The sequence below is a fragment of the Neltuma alba genome, unplaced genomic scaffold (genome assembly GCF_004799145.2).
Source record: "Neltuma alba isolate B1F8T4 unplaced genomic scaffold, ASM479914v2 tig00013549_pilon, whole genome shotgun sequence".
NCBI lineage: Eukaryota > Viridiplantae > Streptophyta > Magnoliopsida > Fabales > Fabaceae > Neltuma > Neltuma alba.
Window position 1 is genome coordinate 127,093 of NW_021637756.1, and position 22,127 is coordinate 149,219.

A 22,127-nucleotide genomic window follows, 5' to 3' on the forward strand; every position below is an offset into this window, starting at 1 on the left:
GGCCTTTCATAGCATTCGGTAAAGTCTATTGAAGAAGTGTTGATGAGAGACAAGTCCGTTAGATATTGGGCTGTGTAATAGGGCTTTAAGATTATTATGAGGTTAGTTAAGATTTTGTTATAATTGGGCTTTAAGATTCTCATTTATGAGGTGAGTTGAGATGTTGTTGTAATTGGGCTTTAAGATTATTAGGAGGTTAGCTGAGATTTTGCAATGCTGCTAGATTAAAAGGGCAGTTGTTTTGTAACGGTACAAGACCCAATTCTTTATTTCAGTTCTGCGTTTAGGCTTTTTTTGGCTTTGATTATTTACCTGCTTTGCCTTGAAATAATGTGTGTGAATTAAAAGAGAAATACTAATAGGAATTGGATATAGCGTAGTTTCGTACAATATAAAAAATCAAGGTTTGTAAACCCATTAAAAAATATGTTTAATAATATTTCAAACAAAATTGCTTCTAATAAGAGGTTGGAATACTAAGACATATATTTGATCTCTACTTACCTTTTCCTCATTCAAAACTTGCCCACAGAATTTGTTGCCCTTTTTCCACCCCATACTTTGAAATGCTATCCTTCTCAGCTCAACTGTTTAAGCTTGAGGTTTTTTCTTGCATGTGTTAATTTATCTAATGTTAACCTATCATGTGAGGGTTTTGAATCTTTGTTTCTCCCTTATTTTAAGAGAAAAATGTTGAATATATATATTTTATAGTTGTTTCTTAAATAAAAACACAATTAATAAATTATAACTAAAATCAAATGTTCACGGTGCATGTATATTTAAAATTCATGCCATTGATTTGTTGATATTTTATTTCATACATATATTATCTTATATATGTATGTATTATTTTTTTCTATTTAATTATTATGTTATCGGTCCAACCGGATGATTCGATTGATCCAATACAATATAGACTCGCTAATTTCTTTAGTCCAACATTTGATTCGACTTTTAAAAGATTGAGATGAATACCATAGAAAAGAAATAACGAGTGGAATTGACTGATTTATATATCAAGATTGAGGCACTTAGGAGAAAAAAGGAGAAATAGATTATTCTAGAGAAAAATCAATTTTTGCAGCACGGGAGATATGTCTCTTTTTTCCATGAAAAGATTGATTTAGAAGTAGACACCGGATAAGGCATAAACGGAACAAAGAACAATATATTCTTGTACCGGAAAAAAATAAATTGTATCATGGACAAAATTGATTAAATATAGAATTAATGATATAATGGCTATAATTTCCTTCTATATGTCTTTTTAATCCTTTTTATATTGTTTTCCTACATAAATAAATAAAGGATAATTGTCTTCATTCTGCTTATATTCTTGCTATGTCTTAAATTTCTTTATATTAATGAATAAAATCTTGACATAGACCACTCACAAATAAAGAAACAAGTGTTTCTCTACCAACAAGTTGTTAGTTAAAATAGTAATTGATCTAACCTATAAGGAGAAAAATATAAGTTTAAATCTTGAGAAGTGTCCTAGCTAATAGGGCTTTAATCTTAACCATTTAGCTTGATAAAAATTAGTCTTAAATTCAACATGACCTGAAAATACTCTAAGCTTAAAAAAAAAAGAATAAATGTGTAAATTTACCTCTGATATTATTTCTCAGGTACACCCAACACCCTCTTTTTTTTTAGTAGTACAATTTTATCCAATCTTAGGGGTAAAATTGCACAAAAAATATTATGAATAAAATTATGTAATTAAAAAGATCCTGATATTGAGTGTACTTGAAAAATAAGATAAAGATAAATTTACACCTTTACAGAAAAAAAAAAAGGAAGTGTTTCTCTACTTCTCCTTTGTCAAATCACATTTGTCCTGTAAGATCATGCACATATAGGAGCTAAAAATTGTTTATGTATTGGCCAAAAGTCACTTTTAATACAAATCAAATAGTCTGAAAAATCAAGTTCACACAATTCCAACCCAACAAACACACTAAAGATTAGACCATAGAAAGAATGCATGCTGTTTAGTATTTACTTCTATTCATGGCTCTTAGGCCGAAACTCAAATCCTTCAACTAATATGCCTTTTTTCTCATTATAGTCATTAAACTCCCATAATCTGAACTCCAATAAGCCATCACCATCTTCTTCATGGTCAGTGTAAAATTCACCTACCTTAATTTCAAGCCATCCATCTTCTCTTTCCTTAACTCCAATTCTTGGAGGGTATAGGACCACTTGTCCTTCAGACGTAAACGCACCGCTTTTATTGAGACTAAAATTTATGAATGTGCCTGTGAATCCCAATATCTCACTTCCAAATTGAAAGATGAAGAACACATCATATGTTGTTTTGGGGGATAGAAGTCTAGTGTTAAGAATTCCTTTCACCTCAAACCACCACACATGATCGAGCACTGCCACTTCAGGAAATCTGTAAATGGAAAGAAATTTTAAAGCTTAAAATATAGTATTTTTCTTAATTTTATTGAATCAGCATAAATTAACATAAAAAAATAGTGAGTGATAATATATCACGAAAAAATTTGAATCTAACAATAAATTACTTCGAAGTTTTGTTTAGAAATCTATCTTAAATAAAATAAAGAAGTTTAAAGAACTTCATCATGACCAAAACTTATTAAAGCTTCATATATAATCATCTTATAAAAAGATACAAGAAAACCTCATCAAATAATGTCTTCCTCGTTAAAATTAGCATTAGAATATGCCAAATTAAAAGCAAAGATAAAGCATTAATTACTGACTTCATGTTTCTTCCTTGCATTCATGCTCAAACTGAGAACAAGTTGAAGATAATTTTATCAATCTTTCATTTAACAATTTCTTAGCACATTATGAAAAATTAACTTTTGGCCACGACAAAAATGCCGATGCCAAGAAGTCGAAAGTGGCTGCTAATTAAAAGTTTAGCAGCGACTTTCACCACCCAAAGGTCGCTACTATAATTCATATTGCTAATAATTTTTATATAATAGGTTTGTTCTTCTATCTTTTGTAAATTTAGTTCAAGCTTTACATAAAGTCAATAATGTACCATACAAAAACGTTTGAAGAAATATCCAGTGTGATCTTTGAATTAGACCTGCATAATACCTTGTGTCTTGCTATTCTTTGATTTCACTCTTTTTAGCTTTCATATTTTGCATTCTTAGCTTCTTCCCTCTACTATCTATTTAAGTTTTTAAGTTTCCAAAATTTTTATAAATCACCCAATTTCCAACAAAACCTCATTACCTTATTTAGCAATTGCTCAAAAAGTTTGAGCATCAAACATCTAGAAATTTGAAACTTCATGCCTCTTGAATGAAAAATAATATGGTTAAGCTAAATTCAAAATATGTTGACAAAACTAGAAAAAATGTTGCTTTGTAGGGCTTAAATGAAAACGTGATTATAAAATAATCAAGTGAAAGGGATACAAGAGATGACTCAAGAATTTAAAGTTTAATTACTTTGTCTTTTAGTATCCTGTGTAAATGAGTGTCAGAGTTCTTTGCGCCACGCATGAAACATTATTTCTCAAAGGTTTTTGAAGACGGAAGTCTGCATAAATCATGTTTTACATAATTTGGAAACTCTTGAAAATATTTTACACAACTTAAAGTATTGTTAGTGTTATATGCAAATGAACAAGTGCGAGCCATGAATGTGATTTTTTGGTAAAGCATACCTGGATTCTTGAATAGAAGCATAACTCCAGTACCTAAGATCAGGTGACCAAAGAATCCATAGTCCCCTTGCACCTATCATATAACACTTCTTACCACTCTCCTTATCCAAAGAAAAACTCTGCTCCACAACATCAAAATTATTAATTTACATAAAAGTGAGTACAGGTGAAAACATATAAGAAAAGAAATAGAAGTGATCAAATCGTTTGACTTTCACAAAAATGGAGAAATTAAAGGGGGGCAGGACACTTTTAATTTCTATTAGAGGACTACAAAACCAACTAGAAATCAAAATGCAAGTTCTTTATATCGCTAAATTTGCAACTAGGTTGAGAGCCTATGGGTATTTGGTTGGTATCTAGCAAGCTACAAACATACTAGGAAGATCAAGTTACTAGCTTTTCGAGGATTGCTTTAGTGAGATCATACCTAAATGGTCAACAATAAGTTTAGGAAAGCAACGATCACTAATATATGATTTTAATTTAGAATTTGTGCTTGTATGTATTAAGTATACATATATGATTTATGGGTTATTTTAATTTGCCTTAGGGTGCTTTGTGAAGAATTAAAGTGCATTAGAATAAAAAGGAAGTTACAGGAGTTAGGATAATGTTCTGATAAAGGTTAATGAGGATTTAATTTGCATTCAACTAGGCGGAGTTTTAGGCATCATTGGGTGATGATTCCACTTCATTGCCGTTGCATAAGCGAAAAGGAAGACCAATAATGTCTTTAATGCGTTTTGAGTCAAGTGTGTGTATGTAATGCAAGGAACAAAAAACCGGACCGGACACTAAACCGGTTGAGGTAATGGTTCAAGGGTTAATGGGTCAGACCGGGGTCAACTCGGGATCAAACCGGTCATATTAAAATAATTTAATTTAATTAAAAATGACAAAATATAACAATAATAATAATTACTAATAACAAAATATAAAGAAATACAATAAGAATTTGATTGTAATAATAATAAAGTACAACAATATTGAGAATTTTGATCTTTATAATTTTTTCAATAACTAAAATTAATAGTTATTGATGCCAAACTCATCATCAAAATTCATTTAAATCTATAATAATTGAGATATTAGGAGTTAAATGAGAAAAAATAGGATAAATATCAATATATTTATTTAAACCGGTTCAATACCGGTTCATACCGGTTTTTACCGGTTCACACCGGTTTGACCGGTTCAATCCGGTTTGAACCGATCCCCGGTTTAGCTTATGAACCGGACCGGACCACTGACCGGTTCATCGGTTTACCGGTTGAACCGGCCGGTCCGGTCCGGTTTTTTTTACACTGATGTAATGTACAACCATGAAGCAACTTGGGCATTATAGAATTTCATGACTAAGTTGAGGGGAGCAATGAAATTAGTTGGGATCTGATTTCTACGTTCGAATATCTAGATATGATACTCTTTTGATTCTTAATATAAGATCTATTTTGACTTTTAATTTGGTTCTAAATATGAGATCCCGATTTGCTGTACCTCTCATATTTATCCTTTTTTTTAAAAGTAGTTCTTGTAGTAGTTGCCCATGTTCAAATGGTAGTTCTAACTAAGATATATGATTAGTAAGGGTGTTTTAAAAAAAATAACACATACTTATTATAAATAACTAACTTAGCAAACTTTCTTAATCCATTTAAATTAGTCAAGTAGCTCTTATATTAAAGATCAGATGTAGTATATCATATTAGCAAGACTTTAAGGGAACTATATATTTACATTACATGTATGAATGAATATGATCATTTGCAAGCTATTAAACTTAGGATAAACAAAACGTCGCTAATGAACTTGTAGTTTAATGGTTTGAAATAGGAGTGCCCATGGGACGAGCAATCCCATCCTAGTTCCATCCCGACAATCAGGACGAGATGGTTTTTTTGTCCCATGTCCCATCTTGTCCTAATAGTTTTCCATCCCGAGACGAGACGTATCATTTATTTTTAAAATTTTTAAAATTATTTTAATTCTAAATTAAATATATTTGGAGCATAAAAACTCATAGTAAAAATTATATAAAGAAAAATGGGCTAATAAATTAACATTAATAAAAAAAATTAACAAATAAAAATAATTTTTTTAAAAGATAGAAAATATATAAACTCAAAATATCTTTTAAAAAAACATTATCTAACCCATATAGAAAAACTTATAATTATAGACAATATAATCATAACAATTATACTCTTCGGGTCTTTAATATAAGACCCATTTAACTAATTTGATTAGATTAAGAAAGTTAGGTAAATTAATTAATTATAAGAAATGTGACGCATTTTTTCTAAAATACCATAATCATCTTTCTTAATATCCCCTCTTCATCTTCTATTTAATTATGGTTGAGGGAGTATCTATAGGAGTAATTTAGAGAAAATTAATAAATATGAGAAATGGGTCTTATATTTAGGATCAAAACCAACTCAATAATTGGGTCCTATATTAAGGACCGAAAAAGTAATATTATTATATTAATAAAACAAATTTATAAAATAAAAAAAAAGATAATGCATCGAGACATGTTCAGAATGGGACACTCGTGTCTTGTGTCCCATCCCATCTTAAAACATTTTCTTCCCGTCCCAAATCCCGTCCCAAAATAAGTGGGACCAAGATGGGATGCCGGGACGAGAGACAAGTGAACACTCCTAGTTTGAAAGCTCTTGTGTGAGTAGGAGAATGTGAGTTTGATTTCACTTGTAATATCAAACCATTTTAGTGTTTGCTTCTGTTGACATACTGAGTACACTTAATTCTCCAAATATCTGAATAATTCTAATTATAAGTAAATACAAGTGAAAAAAATTTTCCCCTCTTTTTCCTTTGGGCGTGAAACGAGTCTTGTTGATTTCTTTGATACACAGGGTAAGCTAGTGTCTGAAGTAGCTAGTGAGATTGAACCTATAACTTATCATCAACAAAAAGAAATTGATAGACTAATAAAATTTAATCCACACAGACTTTTATATAATTTTCAAGGCATGGCATGTAATAATCGTCACGAAGCTTTTAAGCTTACTATAAATGATAGTGTCTGCAGCAAGTTTATTAGGTTTCAACAACAAAATATACTTAATTTAAGAATTATTTAACTAATTTAATTATATTTAAAAGTTAATTATACATATTTTTTTTATAAAAAAGAACCCACCAACTTACTGGGATTGAAAAAATAAGGCTTCATTTTATTTGTTTATGAACATTTGTAGAGATTTATAGTGCGTTGATTAATATTGCTACATGTTCTAGATTGATTACATTACGTTATACAAATTAGATTGATTTATTCTGTGGCATCTAATTATAGAATATATAAGTGTATTATTAAATTATCGTTATATTTAATTATTATTGAGAGAGTATTAATAAGAATAATTTAAAAAAGTTAATAAAAATAGGAGATGAGTTTTATATTTAAAATCAAGATTAACTTCTTAATTAGGTCTTTCATTACATTAATTTTGTAGGTATTAATTATAATATTATTTAAAAGATACAGTTTTAGCCTCGAATTTAATATATTTTGTTTTAAAAAAATTAGGCAAATAATTTGAATGAAGTAAAAATATGAAATATCTTTCCACATATCACGTAACAAAGCTATGGATATTAACAAAAAAAATCAAGCAAAAATCAATCAAAGCGGAAAATTTCTTATGTTCTTAATTAGATATGATCATCAAGGACACTTCAGAGGCAAATTTAGACTAAAATTTAAAATAGTTTGCTTATAAGAAAAAAACATAGATTTATAATATGAAAAAAATATAATATATATAAATTGGCGTTATCAATAGTAAGTTTATGGAGATAAACATAAAATTAACCAAAGATAAGAAGAAAATTATTATTATTATTATTATTAATTAAAAAATAGAGAGGGAAAAGAGGAAGTTGGCATTTGGGCTTTCCACTGATGGCCCACATCTTGTGGATGAAATACATTGGGCAAATGCTTCCGTATTGCGGAGCTTCATGGGCCCTACAGCATGTGTGGCCTCCATTATATTTTGTTAATTTGTTATTTTACATGTTTGAATGGGTCTTATTTTTAAATTATTGATGAAATGTGTTAAACATCTTTTAATTTTATTAATTAAAATTTCTATTAAAAAAATTAAAATTATTGATTTACTTCATAACCTAATAATCTATTCCCTTTCTCTCTCCAATTTGAATAATCTGGAACATGAGTTAAATCTTGATAAAGAATACCCGCTAAACATTGAAATTCATGGAAATTATACAAACTATATCAATTATTTCTCTAGTCCTTAATATAAGAACTAATTAACTAATTTGAGTATACTAAGAATATTATTTAAATTAATTAATATGATTTTTTTTTCTAAAGCATCTCTTTTAATTATCTCCTTCCTCTCTTATCTGATTATTGTTAGGGAAAGATTAATAGGATTAATTTGAAAAAAATTGATGAATATGCAAAATAAATTTTTCATATAGGACTAACATTAATTTTTCCGTTAGGTTTTGAGGAGTATGTTGTTATTTTATTGGGGGAGAATGGCCCTCTAGTCTTATAGAAGAAGGCTACTTATAGTTAAGTCTTATAATATATAAATCACATTGCGCTCCTGATATAGTTAATTTACTAAAATTCAAAATCAAAGTATGTTCAATAAATGCCCATTTTCTTTAATAAAAATACTCCTCAATTGCTCCCACCTACTGCAGCCATTAGAGCTCCAATGCCACTATCCAAGCTTCATTGTCATCAAAGGTAAATTACTTTTAAGGATAACCAAAATTAAAGTGCCATTGAAACTTGTAACTACTTGTTTGGTAAAAACATTAAAGGAGATTGGGCTACTAATACTTCTTAATATAACTATACAAAATATTTTATATATATATATATATATATAAGTAAAACAAAAAAGACAAAAAGAACAAGGTTTTGTGATCGAATAATGGAATAGGAGGGCTATATTCATTGCTACTAAATGATGGATCGAATTTTAATCATTTAGATTTTAAAATTTTGAATTCTTTAGAATTTTATATAATTTTTAATTAAAATAATTTTAATTTAGAAAATTAGAGCTAAAACTTTATGATAAGTTTTCATTTGACTACTTTTCTAATAAAAATAATAATAATAATAATTTCTTACCCCAAAAAAAAAAAAAAGATGGGAACTTACACCATATCAGTATATAATTTTTATGAGCATCAAACTATAGGAACGGTTCTCGTAAAAAAAAAAAATCAATAAGAACGGTCATGAGTTCAATTCAGAGATTCTAACCAAAATCAACTCAACTAAATTTCATCAAAGTAGTGCCAGATCAAAATCAAACAAGTTAAAATCTGAGTAAAGTAAAAGTGAGATCTGATCTTACCATGGTGTTATTGGCCAAAAGGAGGGGATGATCACAGAGATGATGGTAGAGTTGTTTCTTGGTAAGAGAATCCAAGTTCGCCGGCGGGGCAGATGATTGAGCCACCAAGTGATGGCAGTCGGCCGGCAGAAAAGCTTCCCACGTCTCATCGGAATCTGCAGAATCCTTGAACGCCGAACAAACCGCCGATGACCGACACGCGTCCCTGGGAGTTGTGAACGAAACGATCTTGCTCATACAATCCCTCGGTAAAACCTTTGTTATGTCCATCTTCTTCTTCCTCTCCTCTCCTCTCTCTCTCTCGATCTTTAACAATGAAATAAAAGCCCATCTTCTTTGTCCTTCCTTGTTCACAGCCTTATTGCTACAGGTAAGTCAACCATGTTATAGACCCAAGGAAAAGACGCAACCGCGTGTCTTTTTTAATTTGTTTTTGGTAAAAAAAAATAATATCATAGACGACCCGGAGAGGCAGAGACCCAGTTATATATGTTTGGGCCTGCATTCGGTACTCATCACTTGATGAGCACCCAGTGCTCATCAAGTGATGAGAAATCTGGACCGTCCAGATCTAATCTGGACGGTCCAGATTAATATTTTTAAATAATTATTTTAAAATAGAAAAAATTATTTTTTAAAAGCATGATAGTTAAGAGATTATCTTTATTTTTTATTCTATATCTATTAAAATAATTATTTTTTTTAAAAAAAAATAAATAAAAAAAAATCTGGACCGTCCAAATCCTGATGAGCACTGGGTGCTCATCAGCTTGATGAGCACCCAATGCAAATCCTGTTTGTTTCTAGAAATCGAATACTTTCGAACTCCGTACTGGTTGAATTTAAATATCTTCAATGCCATGTGAATGTGAAGGAGCTTGAAAAGGAAGGAACTGATTTTAGCGCTTACAACAGCGGTGTTCATAATTATGATGACATTTACATTTTCCAAATGTAGTTTGGATAGTTCAAATTTAAAATTTTTAGTGAAACCTAGACAATTCGAATTATATCTAGGCGGTCCAACTAAACTAAATCTAGACCTTAATATAAAAACTAATTAGGGATTATATTTGATCTTAAATATAAGGCCTCAATTTATTTTATTTCCCACCTTTTTTTAAAATATCCTTAATGATTGTAAGGAGTTCTTACTAAGAAATAATTCTAATAATCCAATGTATAACATTCAAGAGAATAGTTTAGAAAAATCAATACACATTTGTGACAAAAAAACCAACTTAATCAATTTTTTTAATATTCTTAAATTAGTTATTTAACTCTAATATTAAAGATGGTAAGTAGTAATTCAAACCATAACTAGGGATACAGATAACAAATTACTTAAGAGAACATTACAACTAAAAACCATATTTTAAAAAACAGTAAAATATAACAAATTCTTTTAAACTTTAGGTAAGTTGAATATAATCTCAAGCGTTTAAAAGTTCAATTTTCCGAATCTCACCTTGCGTGAATTTTTTTTAGAAAAAAATTCTAAAATTCTAGAATTTGTGTTCTGACTTCTAAATAAATATTGCACTACTAGAAAAAAGACTTTTAACGTCGCAAAATAACGGCGGTTAAGCAGAAAAACGACGTGGAAAAAAACGCGGTGGCATTTTTGTAAATAAGTTGAAGAGGGCCTATATTTTCAACGGCGGTTTTTAAGAAAACCGCCGTTGAAAGTGTGTTCTCTTTACTTTCTCCGCTTCAACTTCGGTCACTTTCTTTCTCATTTCTTCAGTGCGCCGTGGTCCCCCTCTGCCCCACCACCGAAAAACTGCCATTACCGGCCATTCCCGCCACTATCCCACCGTTTAAACTCCTCCATTGAGCTTGTGGTGCCTTGCCGCCATCCGCCGTGGTCAAACGCCTCTCATTTCGCGTCGTTCTTGCTCAGCCGTGGTCCCCTCTGTCCCACCACCGAAAACCGGTCATACCCCCCACTATCCCACCATCTGCCGCCGTCTGCCGTGCCTTGCCGCCGTCTGCCGCTGTCCGCCGCCCTCACTTCGCGTTTGAAGCTTCTCTGCTCTGTGAGTATCCTCTTCTTTCATTCTTTTCAATTTTTCTTGGTTTATTGAATGTTTTGGCCATGAAAATCTGTTATATATGAAATGGGTTTGTTAGTTTTACATTGTGGTTGGCTTGTATTGTTCATTTTGCATTTTTTATGTGGTTGAACCGTGGATTGGTGTTGATTGGTGGGCATTGGATGTGAGAAAACCTTAATTCTTTTTTATATACTGTATTAGAAACATGTTTAAATGTTTGGAGTTGATTAGTTGTGAAGTTTTTAAATTTTTTTATATTTATTTCGAATTTTTGTAATTTTTTGTAATAAATATAAGAATTTAGTAATAAATAATCTGTTTGTTATTTTGTGTTTTTTTTTCTTCGTTATGAATTTTGATTGATAGTAAAGTGTTGTTTAAATAATCTGTAGAACAATGGATCGTAGTTGGATGAAAGCTAAGAGAATTAGCAAGGAATATGAGGATGGGGTTGAAAAGTTTTTGAGTTTGCTCAGAAATGCCCCTAGTAAAAGAGATGGATTGTACTATTGTCCTTGTGTCAAATGTTTAAACAATAGTCGACGGAGTATTTCTGAGATAAAAGAGCATCTTATCTGTGATGGGATAAATTTGAGGTATACAAATTGGATATGGCATGGAGAAATTAGAAAGACTACACTGTCTGCAAATGAGAAGGTTGTGAATGAAGACTTTGGTGATAGAATTTCGGATATGTTTCGTGATATAAGGTCTGAATCCTCTACACAGTTTTCTTCCACCTTTGAAACTTTGTGTAGTGATGCAGAGACACCTTTATACCCGGGGTGCAAAGATGATTACACAAGATTGACAACCGTATTGAAACTGATGAATTTGAAGGCAAGAAATGGTTGGACCGATGCTAGTTTTACGGAATTGCTTGAATTGCTGAGTGATATTCTTCCCAAAGGGAATTCACTTCCGAAACGAATGTATGAGGCAAAAAAGATTGTGTCCGATGGGTTTGGAATATGAGAAGATACATGCGTGTCCTAATGACTGCATATTATTCAGAAATGATTATGAAGGGTTGAATAAGTGCCCTAAATGTGGGACTTCAAGATACAAAATGAAGAAAGATGATGGTGATTATAATGAGATGACCAAAGGTTCTCCTTTAAAGGTTCTGTGGTATCTTCCAATAATACCACGATTTAAGCGTCTATTTGCTAATGCCACAGATGCAAAGAACTTGAGATGGCATTTCGATGAGAAAATATGTGATGGAAAGCTTCGTCACCCAGCAGATTCTCCTCAATAGAAAACAATAGATCAAAAATTTCCTCAATTTGGTGGCGAGCCAAGAAACCTTCGGCTAGGGCTTTGTACGGATGGAATTAACCCATATGGTAATCTTAGTAGCACACACAGTGCTTGGCCAGTGCTCCTCGTAATTTACAACTTGCCTCCTTGGTTATGTATGAAAAGAAAGTATATCATGCTATCTTTGATGATCTCGGGCCAAAACAACCGGGAAACGATATCGATGTGTATTTGGCACCTTTGATTGAGGATCTGAAGAAATTATGGGAGGAAGATGTTGATGTGTTTGATGCATATAAACAAGAGACCTTCAATTTACGTGCCATGATCTTCACCACGATAAATGACTTTCCAGCATATGGAAATTTGTCAGGATACAGTGTTAAGGGGCATAAAGCATGCCCGATATGCGAAGAAGGCACCCACTATATGCAACTTAAACATGGCAGGAAGACAGTATACCTTGGTCACAGAAGGTTTCTTAGTCGGTATCACCCTTACCGTAGATTGAAAAAGGCATTTAATGGCTCACAAGAATATGAAATGGCTCCAAGACCATTAACTGGAGAAGAAGTTTATCAGCGGGTGGAGGGAATTAATGTGGTCTTCGGTAAGAAGAAGAAGAAGACTGCCGGTGAGAGAAATATATGGAAAAAAAGATCTGTCTTTTTTGATCTTCCATATTGGCAAAGTCTTGATGTGAGGCATAGTCTAGATGTGATGCATGTGGAGAAGAATGTATGTGAGAGCCTTGTTGGTACACTTTTGCATATAAGTGGAAAGACTAAAGATGGAATCAATACAAGACAAGACTTAGTCGAAATTGGAATAAGAAATGTCCTTCACCCACAAGAAAGAGATGGTAAGAAGGCTTATTTACATCCAGCTGCGCACACATTATCAAAAGAAGAGAAAAGAAGTTTCTGTGGTTTTGTCAATAGTATTAAGGTGCCACAAGGTTATTCTTCTAATTTAAGCAAACTTGTTTCAATGCAAGATTTGAAGATAACGGGAATGAAGTCTCATGATTGTCATGTGTTGATGCAACAATTACTTCCACTTGCTATTCGAGGCATTATGAAAACCGATGTGAGAAATACTATTACAAGACTTTGTATGTTTTTTAGTGCCATTTGCAGCAAAGTCATTGATCCTGCTGAGTTGGATGAATTAGAAAATGAAGGTTATGTGATCCTCTCTCAATTGGAAATGCATTTTCCTCCATCATTTTTTGATATTATGGTCCACTTGATAGCTCATCTTGTGCGAGAGATAAGACTTTGTGGCCCTGTGTGTTTAAGATGGATGTACCCTTTTGAGAGATACATGAAAATCCTAAAAGGGTACTCTAAGAATCCTTATCGGCCTGAGGCATCAATTGTTGAGAGATATGTAGCTGAGGAGGCAGTTGAGTTTTGTAACGCATATCTTGATAGGGTAAAGGCAGTTGGTCTTCCTCAATCTCGACATGATCAGGGGAGAAGAAGCAAGGGAACACGGGGTGTCATAGTGAGGTCTATGTCAAGAGAAGTTGTAATGCAGGCACATCTATACATTTTAAACAACACGGATGAAGTTTTGCCTTACTTAAATGCTCACAAGAATATGCTGAGGAACTTGAATCCAAGAAAGAGTGATATGCAACTAGCTAATGAACATAATAAGTCATTTGCAGAGTGGTTCAAGCGAGAAGTGTTAAAAGATGGCAATCCTTCTGAGACAATACAGAGGCTAGCTGCAGGGCCTTCTTTTGAGGTTTTGTGTTGGGGTGGATATGATATAAATGGTTATTCTTTTTACACAAAAACCCAAGACGATAAGAGTACTATGCAGAATAGTGGGGTGATGGTAGTAGCGGAAGCCATGCATTTTGCTAGTTCTAAAGACAGAAACCCAATGTTGGCGGCAATGTCCTATTATGGAATAATAGAAGAGATATGGGAGGTTAGTTATACCAAGTTTAAAGTTCCCGTCTTCAAATGTAAGTGGGTTAATAGTAATGCTGTGCAAGTGGATGAAGAATTTGGATTTGTTTCGGTCGATCTTGAGAGGTTTGGATATGGAGACGAGCCATTTATTTTGGCAAGTCAAGCAAAACAAGTGTTCTTCGTTCCCGATCTAGCAAAAAAGAAATTGTCTATCGTGCTTCAAGGTAAAAGGCAAGGAGTTGGTGGAGATGATGGTGACTTAGAGCTTAATCTTGATGAAACCCCGCCTTTCACAGCTACTCGACCTAAAGCAGTTGAATTAGATTTGGTAGATGATGACTATGCTGTTAGAGATGATCATTGTGAAGGAATTTGGGAGGATAATCGTTGTAAGCCTCAAATGAATTATTTGATTTTTTTTTGCTAAATATACTTAATAATATAATGTTTTATATTAACTTGATATTTCTTATTCTTACATTTATTAATTCGTTGTTCTTTAAACAGGAAATGGACGGATCCGGTCAACAGGGTTCTGGTGACGACAGCTCTTTTACTAGCCGGAGAAAGGGTAGAGGGCCAACCCATATGAGGCATTTAGCTTTACGTGATGAGAGCACACAGCCTATGAGGATTACAGTGGAGTTTGATGATGATCTGAAGCCTATAGGAAAGGCTGGGGCTCAATTTACTAGTTATGTGGGTTATCTCGCACGCAGTAAGATTAGCATTGACATTCCTAGCTGGAAGAAGGTGGACAAAGATTTGAAGAAAAACCTTTGGGAGGATATATTGGTATATTGTGCATTGTTTTCTCTACTTGTTTCAAATTATAGTTGCTTATTTACTTTATAACTCTATGCTATTATTGTATTGCAGCTGACATTTGATATTCCTGCCACTAAGCAAATGAGAGACCGTCTGTTGAAGCAAATTGATGAACGGTGGAGGGATTTTAAGGCCACGCTTACAAAACATTATATTCGTGGAAAAAGAAAGGGTGAGCATCCTAAGGAACGATATTCATTTATTAGTGAAGAGGCATGGGAGAGTTTTGTGAAGCAACGTGAAGACCCTGCATTTCAGGTTTGGTTTCTTCAAACTTAATTTTTAATCAGGTCATATTTTATTTAACTAAACTAATTTTGTCGATTTGGTTTCATTGTCATAGGCATTGAGTCAGAAGAACAAACAAATATCTGAGCAGAATGTATACCCACATACCATGTCTCGTGCAGGGTATGGTGGGTTGGAAAGAAGTATGATGGAGGAACGGCTGAAGAATGCACAGATGGCTGCTGCTTCAGATCCTACTGGCTACATGCCACCTATTGAGCGTCCTTCTCGCCAAGAAAAATGGAAGGCGGCGAGGATTAAAAAGGGTCAATACATTACTCCACAGTCTGCTGCTGTTGCTGAGAGGATTGTAAGTAATATTTAAGAATTATGCTTCATTAATTGTTTTTTTCAATTATCTTAAATTGAATTTGTTGCTTTAATGATATAGGATACACTTGAGGAGCAATTATCTCAAGGTACATTCATCCCTCAAGGACGGATGGATATCTTGGCCACTGCTATTGGAAAGGCTGACCATCCCGGAAGAGTCCGAGGGACCCCTAAAGGGATTGGTATTAAAGAATTTTTTGGCTCTGCTTCACGAAGAAGCACTAGATCATCCTCCGCTAACATGGTATCTAAAGAGGAGCTCGACCAACGACTACAGGAAGAAACAGAGAGAGTTCGAGCTGAACTAAGTCAACAACACATGGCAGAGATGCAAAAGATACGTGACGAATTCGATGCCAAGTTTCAACAGACTCTGATGATGATGGGTACGAGCGGATTCCAGATGCCCCGAGTATCTGAACCTTCCCAGGTAATAATCACACATCTTTTTAAATCTTCTAAAGATTCATTTGATCCATTTAAACTTATTTAATGTTTCTTAACTAATTTCATATTATGTTTCAGGGTTCACCTGTGATAAAAAGCGGAAAGGGCAGTAATAATCAGACACAGCCACTGACAGTGTCTGACCCTGACCCTAGCCCTGACCCTGTCGAAGACAATGGGATGCCGTGTTCTCTCTATGTGGATTATGAAAATTCACCTGTTCATGTTGCTAGTGGTCGAGCATTCATGGGCACAACGATTCACGGCAACAAAATTCCGAGCAATCAAGCAAGGGTGACAGTGGAGAGAATTGTTCGTGGTCAGGGGGTACACCAGTGCCCAATCCTACTGATGAGGTTCGACTCTTGGCCCAAGCTAAAGGACATTTCATTTTGTGGCCAAAGAGACTTATTGCAAAGCCAATGGTGAAGAAGGCGGCAGCAAAGAAGGCCACAACGAGCGCATCATCTGATCCTGTACTCTTGCCTCTTCCTGGTGATGTTGCGCTTATGTATTCCAGTTTGGAGGTTCTTCATTCCATGGTGCCAAACATGGATAAGCCTGTGACTTTCAAGATGCCGTTGGGGGTTGTGGGTTCAGATATAACATACGACTTCACCATTGACAAGAGGGACCTCGTTCAGTTCCTCAACTTTGAGGAGCTTGATATAGCCTTCATGCAGCTCGCTATTTTGTAAGTTACAATATCATTTTCTTATTACATATTATACTTCATGCATGTCCTAATGTTTTTTACTTGAACAACAGGCACTTTAATCAAATCTGTCGAAACGGAGGACTTGAAGGAACATATGGCTTTATGTGTCCTCAAAGGGTGCAGAAAGAATTTAATACTGTGGAAGCAAGGTCAATCTACATTATGACCACAATGACTCAGACCAGAAAGCTAATATATTTTGCACCTTACGTGGAAGGGTAAGTGTATTATTGTATTTGAGATATACAAGTTGTATGTGTCGGGTTATAATTAACATGGTTTGCCTTTTGCAGTTATCATTGGACTCTAATTGTTTGTGCCCCTTTTGACAACAAAGTTTACTGGTTCGATTCACTCTGTGGAAGTCCATCCGAAGAAACCAAAGATGTCATCGACACGTTAGTTTTTATTTATATATTTATTACTTGTGAAGTTTATACAAGCATGCTCTAATATCATTTTCTCTTATAATGTTGATAGGGCTTTTCATACTTTTAATGTTGTGGCGATTAAACAAAATAGACAAGCACCAACATGGATTCTTCCAAAGGTATATGTTGTTTTGAACTAACTTTTAAACATTTTTGGATGAATTAAAGTTAATGTTTATAATCAATAATGTCTAATATTCAATTTTATATCTTATTTTTTTAGTACCGTTGTCAACAAGGACATGTTGAGTGTGGATATTATGTCATCCGCTACATGAATGACATAATTGAGACAGGAACGACTGAGAAATTAGACGAGGTAAAGATGAGTTACGTTGCATGACGTTCTTCAATTCATTTCACATTTTTGACTAAGTTTACTATGTTATTTTTATTAACAGATATTTCAAAATACTGCGCCATATCTCATGGATGACATCAACTTGATGAGGGACACTTTGTCAACAACATTGGTAGAAAAAATTGAAATTTAGCTTTCAAATAGATAGGTTATTTCTCAAAAAATTCATTGTTAGATGTTTTCTCTCGATTCCCTCTTATATGTACATGTTCATGATTTCCATTGTACAGAGAAGTAGTTACTTCTATTTCAGAATTGTTGGACCTAGCCAATACGTGTTCCTTGGTCTTAATTAACCACTTAGTTCTATTATATTGGCCGGTTTCCCTATTTTCGAATTGTGTAAAAGAAATTTCAATGCTGTATATATATTAACTAGCTAATTGATCTTGTTCTGCGTGATCTGCACTGCCTACATTTATTTGGAACTGTAAACTGCAGGGTGGTAAAAATGAAAATCAAGCAGAATTTAAAAAAAAATGTATTTTTAATGGCGGTTATATATAACCGCCGTTAAAAGTATATTCCACGGCGGTTTATAAAAAAACCGCCGTGGAAACTCCATTTTTCACGGCGGTTTTATATTTAACCGCCATGGAAAATGGATTTTCCATGACGGTCAAATGTAAAACCACCGTGGAAAATGGAGTTTCCACAGTGGTTAAATAAAAAACCGCAGTGGAAAATAAACTTTCACGGCGGTTCGAAACCGCCGTGTTTTCTTTACTTTTCAACGTCACCTTTATCAATTTCGCCTTCAAAACTGCCGTGAAAAGCCACTTTAACCGCTGTTGAAAAGCCTTTTTTCTGGTAGTGTTGGTAAAAATATATTTTTATCTGATATTATAAGCGATTGCTTTTTCCTTTCGCCAAGAAGATAGGAGGTGGTGGGGGGTGTTTGAAATGTGACACAAAACCTTGGCTTTGTTATTGATTGAGCTTAAGTTATTATTATCTTTTCATTACATTATCCATGATTTTGTGGTATTTTCTGGCCCTTTTTAATGATAATTGTGCTTAATTTAGATTAAGAGTTCTTACTTTAAGTTAGTGTCATTTTGAGGATTAAATTGTCATAATTGGTTATTAATTGGATTCAATTGATTTCTAGGACAATTGATACTTCAATTTGTTGCTTTTTTTATTGTAGGACACTAAAGATTAGGGCCAGAATTGAAGAACTCAAGGCACAAGAAGCAGGAAAGGATCTTCTGCCTAAGTTCGCCGCGGCACACATATGACTTCGCCGCGGTGAAAATCATCTGCTGAAGCAAGGCTCTCTGTCATGTTTCGCCACGGCGAACCTATGCTTCGCCGCGGCGAACATCTTGTATCAGCAAATCTCAGACCCGACCATTTCGGGAAATTTTGACCTACCCATCCCCAGAAACCGACCCATACACGCAAATTTCGGGTTAGAAACCCTATTTTGGGTATGATGAGATCAGACTCTCATGATTCAGCCTCTACCTACGTTTCTATCATCTTCTTCTCTCATCTCCCCCTCAGAAACCCTAATCCTCCATTTCCATTTCTTCCATCTGCTACTGTCATGGCTGAAGAACAATCTCTAGTTGGAGCTGATTCAAGAGCTATGATGAGCTAAGCTTCTCAGCTCTTGAATATGGTGGAAGAAGCATGAGTTCCAAGAGCTTCAAAAGGGAGTTAGCTTCATCCATAAGTTCTAGTTCTCTATTTATGAATTTCTAGGTCTTCGGATTTGTAAATTTGTGCTGAACTATTTTGATTATGGTTGTAATCAATTTTGGATGATTATCTTGTGTATTGGATTAGTTAATGTTGAATTTGAGCTTCAATATATGTGGTTACATATATGATTCTATGCAACTCTTTTGATACTCTCTTTCTTGCATGGTATTGTGTGATTGTTGAGTTAATTTAGGCTTGCATTTAACCAAGTGCATTAATTAATCTTAATACACACACTAAGTGAGCTTAATAGGATCTTATGAAATGGGTGCCATTGATTAAGATCCTAGACTTGAAGAGTTCTTTAAGGTTTTTCATTTAGAAAACTTGGTAATTTTTACTCCCAAAAATTATTTTGAACTATGATTGCTTCAAAGCCATATTCAAGAGATTACATATCATTAATTTCCATTACATTACTACTATCTTAGAAAATCCAAAAACATAGTAACTTAGATTTGATTTAATTGCATTTAGTGTTGGCATTTCATTAAATGTTAAAAACCCAAAAACCCCCTTTTTCATTACTCTGCATAACATTTAGTCTAACCTAGATAACTAACTAAGGCTCCCAAAAGAGAAACGACCCGAGTTTGCATTACTGCATTGCTTGGAAAAATTTTTTGAGTGAGAACCCCTAAGCGAATGATAAGAAAGGCTCTCTTTCAAGTGGCGCCGTTGTCGGGGAGCCAAGAAATTGGTTCTCTAGGTTAGCTTGTGCTATTTGATTGACAATTGAAGTTTTGATCTTTTTGGGTAGCATTTAGGGTAGTTTAGTTGCATATTTGTTCATAGTATAGGTTTTCATCTTGCATAGCATCAAAATTTTTGGAAATACAAACAAATATATTGATTTTCTTGATTTTCAGTATCTCTCACGTTGCATCAGTGAAGCCCAGTATCTGATAAGCATTCTGTCAACTTTCACCGCGGCCAATATTCCCTTTCGCCGCTGCCAACTGTTCGAATTACTGAGGGAATCCTTTCTGTGTACTTTCGTCGCGGCCAACCTGTTATTTCGCCGTGGCCAACTCTTTGAAAAACCGAAGGATTTCTCTTGGGATACTTTCACCGCGGCCAACCTCTATTTTCGCCGCGGCTAACTCCCTGCAATCAGATATCTGGTCTCCTCTGCCAACTTTCGCCGCGGCCAACATCTTATTTCACCGCAACGAACATTTTTGGAAATTTTAAAACTTACACTTTGCTTCTTTATCTGTGCATACATACTCATACCCACCCATACATACTCATACTCATCCATACACTTGCATACTTAACCATAGACTTGCATTCATCACATTGCATGCTTTTAGTTGACTTTGTGTGCTGCAAGGCAATTTTATTTGCTCTTTCTCTTATGACTTTTATCTTGCATGCCACGGAAAACAAAACTTGTGCCCTATAACCCTGAGATTGAGAGAAGACTCAGAGAGATAAGAAGAGAGAAAAGAATTGAGGGGACAAGTGAGTTAGTGATTGAGCAAGAGAATATTTCTGTGGAATCTAGCCTATCTAGTAGTGAGAGTGAACCTACTGACCAAGAGATAATGGCTGAATTACCACAAAACCAACCTCATCCTAACCCCAATGCCAACCAAGTGAGGAATGGAGGCAATGGAGGGAATGGAGAACAAGAGAGAGTAGGAGAAAATAATGGAAACCCTAGGAGAAGAACAATTAGAGAAGCCACAACTTCTGATGTAAATTTTGATCCTTTTACTGCGGCTTGTCCAAATTTTGAAGTTAACTTTGAGATTAAAGGTTTATTGATTAATTCTCTTCCTAAATTTCATGGCTTGACAGGAGAAGACCCATACCTCCATCTACAATCTCTTTCCATGATTCGTCAGAGTATGAAGCCTGTGGGAGCATCATTGGACCAAGTGCTATGGAAGGTTTTTCATCTATCCTTGGAAGGCAAAGCTAGGGAATGGTACATGAGCCTCCCAAGACACGTAGCTGATGCATACCACAGTTGGGGGAACTTAAGGAAGGCATTTTTGGAGAAATACTTTCCGGCTTCTCGTACTTCATCAATGAGGAAGGAGATTTATTCTGCCAAGCAAGACTATGATGAATCCCTTTATGATTACTGGAATAGATTCCAGGACCTACTTTCAAGATGCCCACATCATCAAATTCCAAATGAACAACTGGCGCAGTACTTCTATGATGGGTTGAAGAACCAAGAGAAGGGTATGTTGGATGCTGCATCAGGAGGATCTTTGATAGACTCCACTGCTGAGGAGGCTTGGGATTTGATAAAGAAGATGGCCCTGAATCATCAACAACATGGTGTGAGAGATACTAGAGGAGTACATGAGATGGGAGCTGCTTTGGTGCACAGTAGAAGAATGGACGCTTTGGAATCAAAAGTAGATTCTTTGGGAAGCCAAGTGACATCTCAATTGTCTTTGATCACTGCTGAATTGAAGAATATGAGTGTGCATCGCCCATCCGCTCCTATGGACATTACAGCGCCTAGTTGTGAAACATGTGGATCAGTCATACATATTTCTAGCATTTGTTCGGGCTGTTATGAGGAAGTGTCTGCAGTCTTCCAAGGCCGCCCAAATCAAAAGTGGGATCCCTACTCCAACACTTACAATCAGTGATGGAAATCAAACCCTCAATTGGGCTGGAGGAATGATGATAGTAGACCTCCAAACAGATTTCAGAAGAGTGGAGGAGCTGGTCTATCTTCAAACC

At 34.4% G+C, this 22,127-nt stretch overlaps 1 protein-coding gene across 1 annotated transcript; it reads right to left on the minus strand.

The window, feature by feature from the left end:
* Positions 1 to 1,869: 1,869 nt before the first annotated feature.
* Positions 1,870 to 9,373, minus strand: LOC114738158 (F-box protein PP2-B11-like). Its single transcript, XM_028926181.1, has 3 exons — positions 9,052 to 9,373; positions 3,671 to 3,789; positions 1,870 to 2,410 (listed from the first exon to the last, which is right to left on the minus strand). Exons 1-3 carry the CDS (start codon positions 9,319 to 9,321, stop codon positions 2,014 to 2,016), a joined length of 786 nt encoding a protein of 261 aa, XP_028782014.1. The 5' UTR covers positions 9,322 to 9,373; the 3' UTR covers positions 1,870 to 2,013.
* Between the last annotated feature and the right edge of the window lie 12,754 nt (positions 9,374 to 22,127).